This window comes from Psittacula echo (assembly GCF_963264785.1).
Source record: "Psittacula echo genome assembly, chromosome: 9".
Classification (NCBI taxonomy): Eukaryota; Metazoa; Chordata; class Aves; order Psittaciformes; family Psittacidae; genus Psittacula; species Psittacula echo.
The window spans coordinates 5,870,884-5,888,094 of record NC_137745.1 but is presented as its reverse complement, the minus strand read 5'-3'; the positions used below and the strand labels follow the sequence as shown (position 1 = coordinate 5,888,094).

Below are 17,211 nucleotides of genomic sequence, written 5' to 3'. Positions count from 1 at the left end.
TCATACAGCAAGGAGAGAATTCATGTGTTAGCAACTGTAATGGCAGAGCTAGCAGAACAAAATCCTCATTCCATATACGAAAGAATGAATGCCAACAGCAAAAATAATAAATAAAATCCAACAGGAAGACATTTATTTGGCCTTTCCCTCATTGCTGAAAAAGATGTGAAGAAACACAGGATAGAGGCAACTGTGATGAACACCTGATGAGTTCACACGACACCGCTTGTTTGCTTCAGTGCTTAGGACTGCATGGCTGCTGGCATGGATTAGAAGCCTATTAGGCTCCAGAAAACAGCATTTTTAAGGACTCATTGGGACTTATTCCTTAAAAGCAGCCTAAATGTAGATCCTATCCATCAAGAGAATCATTCAGGTGTTTGCTGGAACTGCTTTTCAAGGTATTTACTAGACATAGGTGCTGGAAGTCCTATGTGCTTACTGGGTCTTTCCGAACCCCGGAGATCCTGGTCTAAAGATGATGATCACTGTTTGCATGAAGAGCAGTACTTCGTCTTCATGAAAGCATTTGGCCAACATCTGCCAAAGGAATGAGTTACCCTGTATGTTCAGAAGAAATGTGCTTAGCTGATCTGAGGTAACAAGCGTTGAACTTAGTGGAATATAGCAAAGAGCCTTGTAAAGTCTGATGTGAGCATGAGAGCATGGTTCAAGACTCCAAGCCCTCCTAAAGTTGAGTAGTTGTACCTGTGGGTGTAGGTGGAAATTCGTATGACATTTGTAGGCAAGGCTTTTGTAGGATGCATCAAAGAACAGTGTAGTGTACCAACCACTGAGTCTTCAGTGTCCATGTTCAAAACACAACAAACATCATCTAGGGGTGGAGATATGGGAGAGGTTATCCAGAGTTATCAAAGTTCTGCCTATCTTAAGATACGATGCAGAGGAGGAAACCCCACTGTGAACATTGCTTAGAGATCTGAGACAGGAATTCCCAGAGAAAATACTTCTTTCATTCCAACACAAAATGAAGGTCAGAGACAAGGCAAGTGATAAACAGCATGCACTGGATTGTTGTTTAATAGAACTTGTTCTCAAAGTTTTATTTTTAAATCCTACATAACGAGTCATACGGATCATTTCCATAATAGATGTTGGTTAGCTGAAAGATGCAATGTTTCATTCAGTGTTGTTACTGTCTTCATATGAAGCAGCTGCTGTTTCTTTTTTTGTTGAAGTCAGAAACAGCAGCTGAGTTTGAACCCAGCTGCAAATCTGTCTGGATAGTCTTATGGATCTTAAAGGTTGCTTATGCATATGGAAGGTAACATAGTTTGACTTTAAAATTTAATACCAAAGTCTTGAAAATGTTCCCAAGAAAGTGCTGATATTTCCAGGAGTATTTTAGAGGACACCAGTAGTGATATTTTCTTATGCCAGAGCTAAAAATATATTTGCTGCAAGAAAATTCTTTTTGCTTCCACTGCCAGCTATTACTGTTTAATTCTGCCTTTGTATATCTACCCTGCATCCTAAATAAAGCTGTTGTGTGCATGAAAGTTACTTCATTAATGAGAGATGTCAAATCTTGAATGAAGGTAATAGAAAATCCATTATAAAGGACTTGGAACTATGCTACATGGGAAGAAAAATTGAATGCAAACATTGAGCTCGTTCCTGAAACTTCCTGCAGAAAATCTCATAAGCACAATGTTATTTGCAATAAATTTTTTAATGAGATTTTCTACTGCTATTTTCCTGTAAGTGTCTTTGAAGCTTTTCCGTGCTATAACATGCTTTGGAATTGTGTGGAAAATTCTGTACTGCAGATAGATCAATGATCTTAATGCAGCTAAAGTATGCTTCTTGCATGGGGTTAGACACCACAGACTAGAAATGAAACATGAGCATCTGATTAAAAACTTTTCACTGACTTCTTATAATGAATTTATTAAAGCATTAAAATATTAGAAATAATTTCCTGTGGGTTGGTTTTTTTTTTTTTTTTTTTTTTTTTGGGTTTTTTTTGTGTTTTTTTTTTTTTTTTTTTTTGTTTGTTTGTTTGGTTTTTTTTGTTGTTGTTGTTGTTTTTGTTTGGTTTTGGTTTTTTTTTTGTTTTTTGTTTTGTTTTTTGTTTTGTTTTTTGTTTTGTTTTTGAGAAAATAGAGGGGTTTGGGTTTCTCTCACATTTGAGCAGACAGATGGGAATACCAGCCTTTCTGAGCATTGCAGTTGTGCATGTACAGGCAATAGATTCTGGTACATTCCTCTAGTCCAGTTGGCAATTACATGTGAAAAGTCTGCAGGACCTTTTAAAATCTCTCTGTTTTGAAGAGTTTTGAAAATAATGTGACTGTTGGAATAACTCTGAATCCATCTCACTATGATCTTACTACATTCTTTGGACAGATTGAGAATCTCGACCCACGAGGAATTCAGCTGTCTGCTCTATTTATGAGCGGGGTCGATATGGCACTTTTTGCAAACGATGCTTGTGGACAGCCAATTCCATGGGAGCACTGCTGTCCGTGGATGTATTTTGATGGAAAATTATTCCAGACCAAGCTCATCAAAGCTAGCCGGGAGAAAGTTCCGCTCATTGACCTCTGTGATGGTCAGGTGGGTACATTCAGAAGCATGACAGTATCAAGTGTGTCACATTTTCAGAAGTGTTAGATGTGGTTGGTGTGTCATTACTTCATGTGTCATCTCTACTTTTCTTAGAATTCCAGACTGGTGTGGGTGGGAAGGGACCTTAAAGCTCATCCCACTAGACCAGGTTGCTCCAAGCTGCATTCAGCCTGGCCTTCAGGAGTTAACACCTATTTCTCTTTTAAAAGTGAAATAGGTGTTAAGCATCATCTCAAGCTTCTCTTTTAAAAGAGAAATAGGAGGTGAATGGCTAATAGGTATTTTTCAGCTCTGTTGTTTACTCTTCTCCTATCTTCTGTTGATGATTGAGGTGGTATTTTGGTAGATTCAGAAAAAGTAAACTGACATAAACTTTAATTTCATGTTTTCCTCTCTGGAGACTGAAAGGTGAATGAAATTGGGATGTAATGAACCACCGAGCTGCAAACTCTCTCTGCTCATTTGTTTAAGGACTGTCTTTCTGGGTCAAGCCAGCAAGACTGTCACAAAGGACTACACTGCAGTGGTTTTACAGTGAAAGGAGATTTGTGATTCCTAACTTACTTTACAGAGTGTGAAGTTATTCTTATGGTCCCCTTTTCACATTTTTTATGACCATCTTAAAATACAAATGAATTACTTCTTTGTTGAACCCTAATCATGCAAAGTTATATCTAACTATAGAACCAGGAAACTGATGAAGAAACAACAGTTTAGTGAATTACCTAAACATTTTTTATTTATTTTACTTCTTTGGAGGTATGGAATTTTAACAAAACATCTTCTTTCTTGTTTCTAACTCAAAGAAAATGATCATAGATGAAATATAGATTATGGCTGTGGCCCTTCACAGGCTTGTCAGCCTCCAGGTGTACTTCAGCCTGTTGACAAAGACCTTTTTTGCAGTCCAGGTTTATGATGATTGTTCTGCTTAAAGAATTAAATTAAGTTTTCAGAAGACTACAAACAGAATTTTCTCAGTTCCTTTCTGGAAACCCCTTTTTAACCTGTAAACTGTTTCTGTGTTACTGACTTCTAAACAGTCTCTGTATTTAGGCTCACTACAAATACATAAAGATTTTCTTGTGAACAGTTTGAAAATCATTGAAATATTAGTGGGTATGCAAGACAGATTATTGTCATTTTCTAGCTAGCTTTGTGGAAGCTGTTAGCAGTAGTTATCTACTCTTCGGTTCTTTTACTTTCTTCTTTGAATTTGTTATGTAAATGTAGCTTTATACAACTGAAATAAGAATTTTAATATCTCTTTGTGACCTCTTTATTCCTAGGCTGAGCAGGCAGCCAAGGTTGAAAAGATGCGTCAGAGCATCCTAGAAGGATTAAATTTCTCCAGGCAGAACCATCCTCTCCCTTTCCCACCTCCACCTGCCATGCCTTTCTATCCAGCTTCAATGTATCCTCGACACTTTGGGCCAGTCCCACCACCTCAGGGCAGGGGGAGAGGCTTTGCTGGTAAGTGATTGACAGCGATGCAGAACATGTAGGTGTGAAGTATTACCTTGTCTTTCACATTCCCAAAGCTAGGCACTGATTTGCCTGTTCAATTTCATAGGAAAAATACATAAAAGCAGGTGGTTGGCGTGTGTTGTCACGTGCCAATCACTGTATTTTGTTGTTACTTTTATTAACCGTAGCCTAGTAATACGGGATGTTTTCTGTTGCTGAGTATTTCCATCAGGATTTTTAGTAACTCCACCAGATCAAAATATTTTTACTTCTGTTGTATAAAATGGAAAAAAGATAAATGGATCAACACTGAATGATATGAAAAGGTTCTTATTTGCACTGTATGTTGCTTCAAAATGTCTGCATTTATAAATATTAAGAATGCCTAAATTCATGGATACTGTTTAACAGGGTTGACGACAACCTTTTCTCCTCCCCACCCCTCTGCATTTTGCTACAGTCATTTAACCATTGGCACCCTTGAGTGTAAACGCTGATACAACCATTCCAGGCTGTTTCTAGAATCATTCCCTTTCTCAAAATCTCCCTGGTACTGAGGCCCATAGGTGAATTGATACTGGACATTTGGAGTAAGGCATGCTTGGGGTGCCACAACTGTAGCCATCAGACCTCATCACCAAAAAACTGTCACAAGCCTTTACAGTGTGTATTATGCCATAGAAGTTGGTATTCCCATTCCAAACCCAGATTGAAGGTCTGGTCTTTGCATAAGAGACCCCATGCTCCCTAGGGCAGCAGGACACCTTTGGCCAGGGCTCCCTGGGCTTGCTCTCATGCAGCATTGCCCTCAGGCATGCAGCCCTCCCTGCTGACTCCAGAAGGGTGGAAGGAGGCAGCAGCGTCTCTGCTCATGGCCTTCCCGGATGCCTTTGCCCCCTCACAGATTTTCCCCTGTCTTTCTTTACCCTGGGTCTAACAGGAGTCTATGGCTTTGGAGGCCCTTATGGGGAAACAGTAGCCACAGGCGCTTACCGGGCCTTCCGGGTGGCAACAGCGGCAGGACACTCCGGAGCCTTCTCTGGCAATGACAGCAACAGGACTAGCAAGTTTCAGGGCGGTAATTATACCCAAAACCCTTTTCTTAGAGCTTCTGGCAACAGCTTCCTTCACTTTACGGTTTGGTCTGAGGCTTTCCTACTGACTGCTGGTCTCCCTTCCTCCCTAACTCTCAGCTGTCCCTCTAGAACCTGCCCGGACTGCTGTCCACTCTGCTCTCCCAGGTCCCTGCCGCAAATCCCCAGCACCAGCCTCTCCCATGCCTAGAAACCCTCCTCCCAGCACAGGGTAGCTGCAAAATCCACCAAGACCCTCTCTCTTGAGGGTGAGATCTGTCATCAGCTGAACTTTGCTTGACTGTATCATCATAGAATCAACTAGGTTGGAAAAGACCTTTAAAATCAAGTCCAGCCATTCAACAGTTACTTTCTAAAATTGGGGGCAGTTGAGCTTTTGCAAAAACAACCCAAAGTAGAAATGACTGCACTGTTACTGCTGACCTTGACACTATTCTGCCATCAGTGTCGGCATGAACACAGGCGTGAGATTCACTCACCTGCCTCTATGCCCATTTCTTGTCTCCTGTACAAGGTGGGACAGTGGAAACCTGTTAATTCTAGCATTCCAGTCCTGAATAGGGTAAAACTTTTCCATGCGTTTAGCTGTTTCTTTCTGGCCTCTGAGCTTTTATCCTTAGAGCGGTCATACCTCTAACACTTAAATGTGTGAATAACTTTGCCCCTGTAAACAATGTGCATCTGAAGTTGAAAGACTTGTCCAGGGCAATACAAACCTTTTTGAGTTTAACCAGTAGCTTAGTTCCCAGCGTATTAACGTTTGACGACTAATCACGGCTGCATAGACACTGTGTTTTGTAACCCTTTCAGTGCTGATGGTCTTGTCAGTAACATCTGGCTCAGTTGCACTTACCTGGATTTCTTGAACTACATTTTATGCCCTAGAGTTGACTTTTATGGGCAAAACACTGATATGAAGATACGAGCAACTTGACTAGAAGATACATTTGTGTTTTAGACAATTGCTTTTGTGGCAGGGGGAGGATGAACCTACCTTTTACACCCAGATAGGTTAAATGCTGTATTTTCGTAACAACTTAGTACAGATAATTCTGCCTAGAAGTTGTTTATAGCCATTATAATCTGCATGTTTTATGCTGATACTTTGTATTCACTAAAAAGTGCCTTTAAACCTGCAAAAGTTACTTCTTCATTAGGAGTGCAGGAAACGAGTAATGTTCAGATAGCTCATAAAATTTCACTTCAATTTCTTAATGCTTATCTAAAATACATTTTTAATTGCTGAAACTGAAGTGTAAGATCACTTCTTTTCAGAATTAGTATCTTTTTTTATAAGGGGGGAAAAAGAAAGACTCTGGGAGTTACATTACTTCTGAAAGACCATAAAATGAGTATTTATCTCCCAGTTTCAACAGAAGAAGCTGTACAAGAGATAAAATCTGGGCAAAGCAGTTTTTCATTCATTCCTATCTTTAATGTTATGATTGTGAAGATCAAGGTTTGGTTTTGCTTTTATGTGCAGGAGTCCAACCTATTCCTTCTCAGGGAGGGAAACTTGAAATTGCCGGCACTGTGGTCGGCCATTGGGCTGGAAGCAGACGTGGACGAGGGGGTAGAGGGCCATTTCCTCTGCAGGTTGTTTCTGTGGGAGGACCAGCCAGAGGGTAAGTGCAGTCTTTTACCTTCCAGACATCACTGAATGAGCGGGGGAAAAAAATAAAACAGGGAGAAGTTGGGGGCATTTGAAATTGCATGCAACACATTTTAGACCACATAAGGCAAATTATACCCACAGAATATTCAAGAAAATAATTTACATCACTTTTAAGATGGTTTTTAATGAGTTATTCAGATGAGTATTAGCATTTTTATGTGCAAATAAAATTCATACTCTGATGTATAGGTATAGATATATACAGATAGGTACACACACACTAGATTGTGCTTGTGAGGTGGGCTGATGCCAGCCTTATGAAGTTTAACTGTGCCAAGTGCAAGGTCCTACACCTGGGTTGGAGCAATCCCAGGCACAGCTACAGGTTGGGCAGAGAAGAGATTCAGAGCAGCCCTGCAGAGAAGGACTTGGGGGTGTTGGTTGATGGGAAAATGAACATGAGCCAGCTTCAGTGTGCGCTCACAGCCCAGAAAGCAACCGTATCCTGGGCTGCATCAAAAGGAGCATGACCAGCAGGTTGAAGGAGGTGATCCTGCCCCTCTACTCTGTTCTCGTGAGACCTCACTTGGAGCATTGTGTGCAGTTCTGGTGTCCTCAACATCAAAAGGACATGGAACTGTTGGAACAAGTCCAGAGGAGGCCACGAGGATGATCAGGGGCTGGAGCACCTCCCGTGTGAAGACAGGCTGAGAAAGTTGGTGCTGTTCAGCCTGGAGAAGAGAAGGCTGCGTGGAGACCTCATAGCAGCCTTCCAGTACCTGAAGGGAGCCTATAAAAATGCTGGGAGGGACTTTTCATTAGGGACTGTAGTGATATAAGGGAGAAATGCTTTACTGTAAGGGTGGTGAGGCACTGGAATGGGTTACCCAAGGAAGTTGTGAATGCTCCATCCCTGGCAGTGTTCAAGGGCAGGTTGGACAGAGCCTTGGGCTACATGGTTTAGTGTGAGGTGTCTCTGCCCATGGCAGGGGGGTTGGATCTTGATGATCTTAAGGTCCTTTCCAACCCAATCCATTCTGTGATTCTATGAGGAAATGACTTGGGAGGTTTCTCTTATGTGAAATCAGTAAATCCATTATACCCCATCAAAACTGTCATAGCACTCCATTACTTTCTTTCTCCTGGTAGATCGTTTATTAAGATTTATTCTGAACATTTTTAAGAACTTCATTATGTAATTCTCCTGTGCAGCAGAAAACATCTGAAGGACATTTCAAGGTTTGATAGTTCTCTGCTACAGTCATGATGGTAGATGTGCTTAAAAGAATATTTTATTTCTTCAGCTCTTCCACTTGATTTCACTACAGCTGAAATTACAGGTACACAATACTTCCGAAAAACAAATACTTTGTTATAAACATATCTAGTCCTTTACTTTTAAGTTTATATTTTTTCCATAGGCATAATTGTTCCGTGCCTTACAGAGCTGTCTTACCATCTTTAATTAAGGTTATATGTATTGGAGGAGACCATCCCAAAGTAATGTGATGTATACATTATGTCTGTCTTTAAAGATATTAAAGGAATAAAGTAGGTGTATTTGTGCCATCTTGAGCTAGGAAGCAGCAGTCTGAAAAGATAAGTCTGAGCAGTATGAATTCCTCTCTATCCATTAATTTAATCAAATGTGCACTATAAAGCTCAAGTCAAAAGAGCTGTTGGAATACCTGTCTTGTTGAACTGAGGGAGGAAATGCTTGGATGTTAAACTCTGGGAGAATGAGAGCATGGGAAGAAGCGAGAGCTGCTGGTGTGGGGAAGGGGAGAGGCAAGAACAGCAGGAACAAAGATTTAAGAGGTTCAGCAGCAGCAAAAAGCATTGATACAAGAGCAGAGCTGACACTCTGAGGGGAGCAAATTTAGGTAGAAACATTTTATTCTTAGAATGAAATTCAGCTGCCATAACATAAACATCTAGTGTTGGTTTAGATGCTTCAGACAGCTATCAGCTAGCCATGCTGGTCCGTGGGACACCTCTGCTCTTCCAGAGCTGCAGCAGGAGAGCAGGGGCATAAGCTGAGGTGTGTGATGAGGCACCAGGCTCCTTTGGGTGCTGTAATCTTACTCCTCGGTTTCAGTGGAAGAAATAACATTTTTTTTACAGTTTAGGTTAGTGTGTGCTGATAACTTCTGTTTTTCATGAAGATTCATGAACAGAAGAATCTGGCTTACTACAGAGCTGCCTCTCTCCAGTGAAATGCGTTGGCTGCAGTAGTGTTTGTGGAAAATGGGTAATTTACAGTGCTCAGGCTGGTGTCTGGCTGAGGTGCACTGAGTGATGAGCTGGAGACACCTTCAGCCTCAGAGCTGGCTCACATTTGTATGTACCATTGACTTCCTCCACAGAGTAGCAGTTCTTCCATTTTCTGAAGAAGCAAATACATGAATATATGCAAAGCATCAGTAGCCAGGGGCTAACAAGTCCTAAACTGAGAGCCTTCCTTACCTAGGAAGCATTCAGATCACTGAGTTACAAGTTACTGCTCCTGCAAGTACTTTTCCAACAGAGAAATACTATTCTCCAATATTAGCTTTCAAGTTAGAGAAAATATGTTGGAGGTACTGTCTTTGGACCCAGTTAGGTTTGGGTGCAAGTTGTCACCTCAGAAAGACAGGAAAGCTGTCACTGCCGGATCTTTTCTCCATCAAACCGTAATTTCTTCATGTGTAGTTACTGTATTTGTCAAAGAGAGAAAAACTGCTGCAGGCAGCTTATCTATTAGTTGTGTCAGTTGATACTGAAGACAAAACCTAGTAGGAAAACACTAATGTTATTGTCCTGTCTAAAGACAGGCATTCTAAATATTAGGGCCGTCTTGGCAGATGCTGTGTCCTAGTGAAGAACACTACTAGGAAACAGTTTATCACGTGGTCCTGTGTGCTGCTATCTTGGGTTTTGTCTAGTTTAGCAGAGGGCATCACCTCAGGCTTTTTTACACCATTGTCTCATGCAACACTGAGCTTGGATGTTGTTGTTACTGTGTAAAATTATCCCAGGCACTTTTTATTGGCTTCAGTCCATCAATTTATTTAGTGTGATCTTCTCAGTTGGAAAAATCTTACTCAGCTCCTTGAAGGGCACACTCTCACCTTGTAAAAACATGGCAGACGGGATAGGTAAGCCCTGTTACAATCTTTGGAAAGAATGCAGTGAGAGTTACTCCCATAGAAAATTCAGCTCTTTCCCCTTTATTCTTTGCTGTTGCTTTTAAATCCAGTCTTTAATTTTGTGGGAATTTCCAGCATGTGTGAAAGGACTTGCATGGCTCAGAGCCCCGCTAGGTCAGGTCAGCAGAACTTAGGTTTGGCAGCACAGCAGCAGAGGAAGTAGGAGCACTGCCGACAGGATTTGGAGCAAAATAGAGCAATCTTGTGTTTCTAGGAGAGAAAACAAAAAGAATCCTGAGGTAAGAAGCAGTCCTTGACATAATGATAAGGAATTTGAGGGTTTGCAGTTGATGGCATTAAAATAGTGTTAGCTGAGTGAAAGTTGGTTTTGATCTGATCTAATCATTATTGAATCAAATAAAAAAGCCAGCCCATGATGTGTCCTGGTTGGAAGCCTCTGTTTGAAAGCATCCAAACTTGATAAATTGCTACATGTCAGATATGGCTGAAGCCTCATTTTTTTCCTCAGGTTCTTGGATAATTTCATATTCTCCCATCAAAACTGAAGCAGTTTTGTATTTTGCCCTCCTTTCTTATATCCGATTCCATCTGTCTAGCATGTTTATACATGGGAAGTGTTATTAAATGGGAGAAATAGCCTTATAAGTGGTTCAGATTGCTCATGTCTGGTTTTAAGGTGAAAGTATTTTGAGCTCTGTTCCTAAAGCACTGTAAGGATAATTTGACACTTTGAGAATGTTTCTGCAAAGCTGGAAAATACTTGTTTTCTAGAAGTGAAATATAGAAATAGTAGTTTTATTGCTACAAAAGCAAAAGGTTTGTTAGGTTTCATAGGCTTGCAAGCAGTGGAACCCTGTAATTCTGAATTAGTCATATTGATGCTTTAAATGTTAGTCACTAGGCAGTAAAGCTAGGGGAAAAAAATCTTCCAGCAAAATAAAATTTAAATTAGTTTTAAACAAAGCTGATGTGTCTTTTTCTTTCTTCCTTTTCCTCACGACTTACAGGCGTCCTAGAGGAGTTATTTCCACTCCAGTGATAAGAACTTTTGGAAGAGGCGGAAGGTACTATGGGAGAGGTTATAAAAGCCAGGGAGCAATTCAGGTAATAAAGCCGTGTGCCTGACTTCAGAACACTGTAGTTTACAGGCTAGTATGGTGCGGACTTCCAGACCAGCTAATACTGACAAGCACAACTTGAAAAGATAATGTGTTTCTGACAATGATCTTGCCTACATGTTGAAGCTGTAAGCTGCATGACCAGTGATGGAGGACAGGCTAGTGTTGCGTCTCAGTTATAAGCTAACTTTGGTTATAAAGACAGACATGGAAAAATGTGTTTTAATGCAAAAGCTGTGCCTCCACAGCTCTAACCAGCCCTGGGGGTGGAAGAGAATATAGAAAAACGCAAGAAATACAGAGATGAAAAAAACGAGCCATTTCTCTTCCTGCCCCCACTCTTCCCAGTTATTTTTTTTCTGGGACCATGGTCCAACCTCATGAAGAAGAATTACTAGGAGTAGAAAGGTCTTTACAGCCGCATGGCTCCAAATGTAAGAACTTACTCTAGACTCCTAGGAAATAACAGAGCAGTCTTTGCCCCCACGAGCACACGGTTTCATTTTCAGTGACAATGTATGAAGCCTCTGTGGATCATGGTTTTTGTCTTTTCCATAGATCCTTTAAATATAGCGGAAGCAAACTGCTGTTTTGTGTTAAATGCCAATTGCTTCAGGGTTATGTTTTCCTCTCTTTTCCATTGTTCCTGCTGCTGAGCAGTTTTGAATGTTGATGCAAGTCCCAATGGACTCAAGTGTGTGAGTGGGTAGTAAACAGGTGGAAATTTTGACAGTATCATATGGATGTGCAATTTGTCACAGACGTTAGGATATAAGAGGAGGGAAGTGTTTGCAGGTATTGAGACAGTAAAAGAAGGAATGTTCTCCAGTGGATAAAGAAGCAACTACTGACTTAAAGTAAAACTTGTTATGTTCTAAGTGTAAAAATTCAGATACTTCTCTTCCTTGTTAATTTTCTGTGTACACAGATTTTATAAGTCTACAAATGTACCTGTGTATTTGAAGCTTTACTACTTCTACTTTAAATAGAAGAGAAAGCACTACATAAATGATACAGTATCTAAGTCCAAGTACCTTAACCTATGAAATACAGGAAGCCCTGGAAAGGAGCTCCCAAATATTCTGGGTTTACTACAGGTATATATGTAAATGTAGTTCAGGTAGTACCTGTAGGCTGATGGTATACAGTCTCAACTGACAGTCAAGAAGTTTAGGTATTCACATTTTTATTAATGATAGGTAATTTGGGTGGTAAATACTTGTGATGACAAGGCTCTGGGTCTAAAATTGTGCCTGTGATAGAAAAAGAGAAATGGCATTTTGTGTTGACTGGTCCTGAGCTCATTGGATTTTAGTCATCAAGTCGCTATACTCTAGCGTAATGTTCTTTTTACAGGAGGAGAAAAAAGGTGAATTAAAATGCATGTGACAGGGAGGACTTGGGAAACTTCACACACAAGAAGTAGATTTTGATACCCAGTTAAGACTAACGGGCAGCAGTCACCTGACTGTCACACAGGCCAGGCATTAGGGGCCGAGTGCCTGTGCGGGGCCAGATTCACACCTATGAAGTTACACCAAAAGCCTCTCCATGGTGGCTTTGGTGACACTCATTATCAGGTACAAAGAAAGGTTGGAGAATCTGACAGAAATAAGCGTTTTGTCCTTATCAGACGTAACAGATGCTACTTTTTCATGAGATGAGACCTTTCACTCTTGATCTGGAAAGAAACAAAACTATGTATCTAATCTAAATCTTAGTAAAGTCCATAAGGAAGTTCATTTACATACATGTGATGGGCATTCATTGTCCTCCATATGCCAGTCATACACCTATGCAATGTTACTGCATTTTTTTGTGGTTTTCTGAGTAACAAGGGTTGTGGTCCTGATGCAACAGCAGTTCTTAGATCTTATTCACTTACAAAATCATTCAGTAATTCAAGAAAGTACTAACTGTGCTGTTTCTAGGAGGTAAAAATGAAGATGATTACACTATGAAACTTTGCTATTGTTTAAGGTGTATAAGATGTCCATATTCTAAGTCATTTCTTAGCACTTGACTTTGTTAACAGCGTGACAGATAAGTTTGTTGCTTCTGAGCAACCCAACCTACTTATCTTGGTGTGTTGTTTAAAGCCTGTTACGTTTCTGGAACGCTAAGATTTGTTGTTGCAGATATTTAAAAACTAAACACATGTTTTAATGCTGCATAAATCTGGTTTTTATTGGTATACTCAGTCTTGTAAGATTCTACTATATGCTTTTCATGTGAAGTCACTTCCCTCACCTCAGAAGCATATAGACCAGTACAGATAATATTGCATGGTACTTCTGCACTTCAGAGAATGCCTGAAAAAAGTTTTGGTTTGTATCTGAATAACATGTAATCATATCATTAAATTATAATGTATATGAACCAAGAAGCAGAGTTAAGCTGTATATTGATTCTCAGTTGGGGTGTTTCTAGACATTTGTAGCTCTTACATTGGGAAATAACTGCAGCATCCAAGTTAGAAAGGGCTTTCTGCCACAGGAGCATCTGAGAGCGCAGCTAAAGGGCACTCAGAAACACTGAAGCTCCCTCCTCATCTGTGCTGTATATTTGGAATGCCTCTTCTTATTTCAGCAGTCCATAATACTGGTATTGGCTTGTGATACTGTGCACACTGCATGCTGCCTATTGCTAGTGTCGTTGTAATAGATTGTGAATGTCCAGCACTGGTTCTCCAGTAATTTTCTTCTTTTTTTAAAAAATAGGGCAAACCTCCTTATGCTGCTTCAGCAGAAGAAGTAGCCAAAGAACTTAAGTCAAAATCAGAGGAATCTAAATCCTCAATTGTGTCTTCAGATGGATCCCTGGCTGAAAATGGAGTTGTGAATGAGGAAAAACCAGCTTCCCAGATGAATGGGAATACAGGAGACATCAGGGCTTCCAATCAGTCTGAAAGTGCCTTGAGTAATGACTCTAAAATGTGCAATACAAATCCTCACTTAAATGCACTAAATGCAGACAGTGTTTGCCATAAAGATGATACTCTTGAGGCCACTGTCTTAAAAAAAGAAGAGTAAACTTATTTTTTATAGAGGGTGAAGGATGTTGGGAAGGGTCAGGATTAGGAATATCTGGAAAGAAAGAGAGCCTACAGTTACGTACATTTTTTCCTTTCCGTAAGAGAAAAATGAGGACTTTGGAAATTCGGATCCCTCTTTGATGTCAGAGATTTAAACAACACATTTTTAGTTTTAACCAGTTGTAGTCAAAATGCTACAATAAAACAAAAAAAGGAAGAGAATGAAGAGCATTTGACTCCCGCACTTAAAATGAAGTATACATAAAGTTTAAACTGGTTATGACAAAAGCTTGTAGTTTTGTTTTTTGAAATATAAAGAAAACAAATTTTGTCAGTCTTTAAGTATATATAGCTTAAAATATAATTTTTAGTACTTGGCACCATATGTATGCCATTATATTTGATTTTGCATTACTGTGTCACAATAAAGCTTTCTTTAAGGCTTTGATTTCATGATTATGGGGGGAAAAAGGCACAACCACAGTTTTTTCTTTCTTAAATTTCATCACCGTTGACGTGGTTCTTTTGTGTTAAAATGTGCAAACTATCGAAACGAAAAATTATAGCGTAATACTGCAGTTCTGCTGATTTTAAATAGACATCATACATACTTTACAAGCAAGTTAAATGGAGCTAAACTTGAAATCATAGAAGATGCAAATGACCTTTCAAAACAAACACAATGTGTTCTGAAACTTTTTGTGACTAATACCATGCATCCGTGATCAATGAACTATGTGGTTTTGAATCAGACGTAGACCATTAGTACTACTATTTGAGCTAAACTTCTGCATGGTTCATCATTTTTAAAGTGTGTAGTTAATATTATGCATGTTATTGTCCTCTTTCTTCCATTCTTACAAGTACTGTGCCCATTTGCAAAACAAAAAAAGCTAATAATCAGTAATAGTCCTATAAAAGATGTTAACTATGTTTAGTCATTGACTGATCTTGCTCTAACCTTAAAATTTTGTGATTATTGACCTCTGTTGCATTTATTCTAAAACTTTAAAAAAAAAAAAATTATCTAGCCGTTTGGATATCAGCGTTCCCTGTGTACTCACTGCTGTATGCATCCCTGTTCTCTGTTGCTGTTTTATGCCTTCATATTAGCAAAGATGAAATTCTGTGAAAAACAAAAAAAAAAAAGCTTTGATCTTCAAAAAGAAAAAAAAAAAGTACCCCCCTTCTGTAGCAGGAAACAAATGGCTTGTTCTTGAGAACTTTCCCATCAAGGATTTAGTATAAGCAAATATACCTGTATCATTTTGATGTTTTTGTTAGTGTTTCCAAACTTAATGTAACTTCAAAATCAGAATCATTTCTTTATATTCGTTTTCATATAATTCTCCTGATGCTCTTCATCACACATTAGTGATCAGAAATGAGGTGTAATTCCCCATTCCCTACCCGCAAGAGCTAAGTAGGTATCTTAATGTAAGTTGAAGGGAGTTCTGCCCCAACTCATGGATTGTGCAAGAATGAACTACTGTTGGGTTTGATTGGTTGTAGATGGATTGTGGTGTGGTGTATTTGAAGGCTATTGAATGCAACTTACAGTGCTTAATAAAAATCTTTATTCTTTTAGTATAAAATACTGTATGCCTTTTTTGTCAACTATTTTTTTAATTAACATGTTGTAAATAAAAGTTTTCCTATGCCCAAATGAAGTGATTGAGTTGGCAGCCTGCGTGATGTCCTCTCAGAGACGGAGAAGGAGACCTTGGCCTCTGCACACCGCAGGGGTACTGCACCAGGTCAGAGCAGCACTTGGTCTTTTTCACTCTATGCAGCTACTCCAGATGTCCATGGTCAGATGTGAGGTGATGAATCAGGTGCAAATAAGACAGAAATAAAAGAGATGGTTGTTTAAAGAAGTAAAAGACCAACCCCAGGTGCTCACAGGGGTTGAAACACAGGGTGAGTGGTGATGCCTGTATCTGAGCTCCTTGGAGCTGAGAACAGGTTATTCTGTTGTGCAGGATTTTTCTCTACATCACAGATCATACCAACACATGAAAGAATCATAGAGTCACAGAATGGGTTGGGTTGGAAGGGACCTTAAAGTTCATCTAAGTTCCAACCCCCCAGTGGGCAGGGACACCTTCCACTAGAGCAGGTTGCTCCAAGCCCCATCCAACTTGGTTAATATCAGGAGAGCCTTTTGCTCTGGGCATTCTTCTCCTCACTGCTCTCTATCCTAATGTTCACCTGTGTGCTCTAGTGCCTGCTAGAACCAGGCTCACCCTGAGTGGATTGATCGCCCGTTGTATCTACAGGAGTGGTGGTGCCATGTCCACACTCTCAGGGTGGATGTGGTGTGTAGCACCGCATGATGGCGATGGGTTGTCTTCTGTCCTGCAGTCGAAGGAGCTGCAGAGGTGCGAGCAGTTGTGCAGGTGCATGGCAGCTGTGGGGGGATCTCACTGTTGAATGCTGGTGGGACGTGTCCCTTCCTCCCTGCTCTGATGCAGTTTTACTTGCCCCAGGTTAGAGCTTGTCTCATCTGGAAGTATTATCCAGCCTCTTGTTGTGGTTGAAGGCTCAAGGCACCAGTTATGTTCTTTCCCAGCAGTGTTACCTCTGTGGCATAATGGGGTCACTGGAATGGAATAGACAGTATGAGCACAAACGTGCATGGGAGGTTTCACCAGTGTGCCACGTAATGCAAGCGTCACATCAGGACTGCTTTCCTCAGTGTAACCCTGCTGGGGATTTTTAACATAGGCAGTTAAATGGTGAGTGGTGCACAGAAGGGTGACTGAAACGAGAATGTGAACGTACATTTAACTAGTTCACCACTCCAAATGGGAGGTGCTGTATTTACCTTTTCCAGAAGTTAGGGCAGAAGGGTTTGGCTTGCATGACTTATGTGTCTGGCCTGGAGCACGTGTTTGCATCATGGCCCATTAAACCCTGCCGTGGTCCAGAGGGGCTGAGCCCAGCTCCTGGGCAGGAGCTGGGTTGGGGTAGGATGAGCCTGTGGCTGTGGTCAGTGCCAGTGGAAGCAGCTGTGGGGACATCCCAGAGCTCTGTGGTTCCCTGACTGGGAACATCGGTGTCAAATCCAGAACCAGCACCAGGTTTGGTGTTTGTGGCCCTGGGTTTGGTGGGTGCAGTGTTGGGTACTGGGAGCTGCTGG

At 40.5% G+C, this 17,211-nt stretch overlaps 1 protein-coding gene across 1 annotated transcript in view; it reads left to right on the top strand.

The window, feature by feature from the left end:
- FAM120A (family with sequence similarity 120 member A) overlaps positions 1 to 15,664 on the top strand; it is a 54,963-nt gene extending 39,299 nt beyond the window's left edge. Inside the window, exons 13-18 of the mRNA XM_080625360.1 lie at positions 2,371 to 2,580; positions 3,882 to 4,065; positions 5,000 to 5,137; positions 6,637 to 6,778; positions 10,925 to 11,021; positions 13,756 to 15,664. Of these exons, the coding sequence (XP_080481486.1) occupies positions 2,371 to 2,580; positions 3,882 to 4,065; positions 5,000 to 5,137; positions 6,637 to 6,778; positions 10,925 to 11,021; positions 13,756 to 14,067 (1,083 nt within the window). The 3' untranslated portion in view covers positions 14,068 to 15,664. The remainder of the gene's footprint in view (positions 1 to 2,370; positions 2,581 to 3,881; positions 4,066 to 4,999; positions 5,138 to 6,636; positions 6,779 to 10,924; positions 11,022 to 13,755) is intronic.
- The last annotated feature ends 1,547 nt before the right edge of the window (positions 15,665 to 17,211 follow it).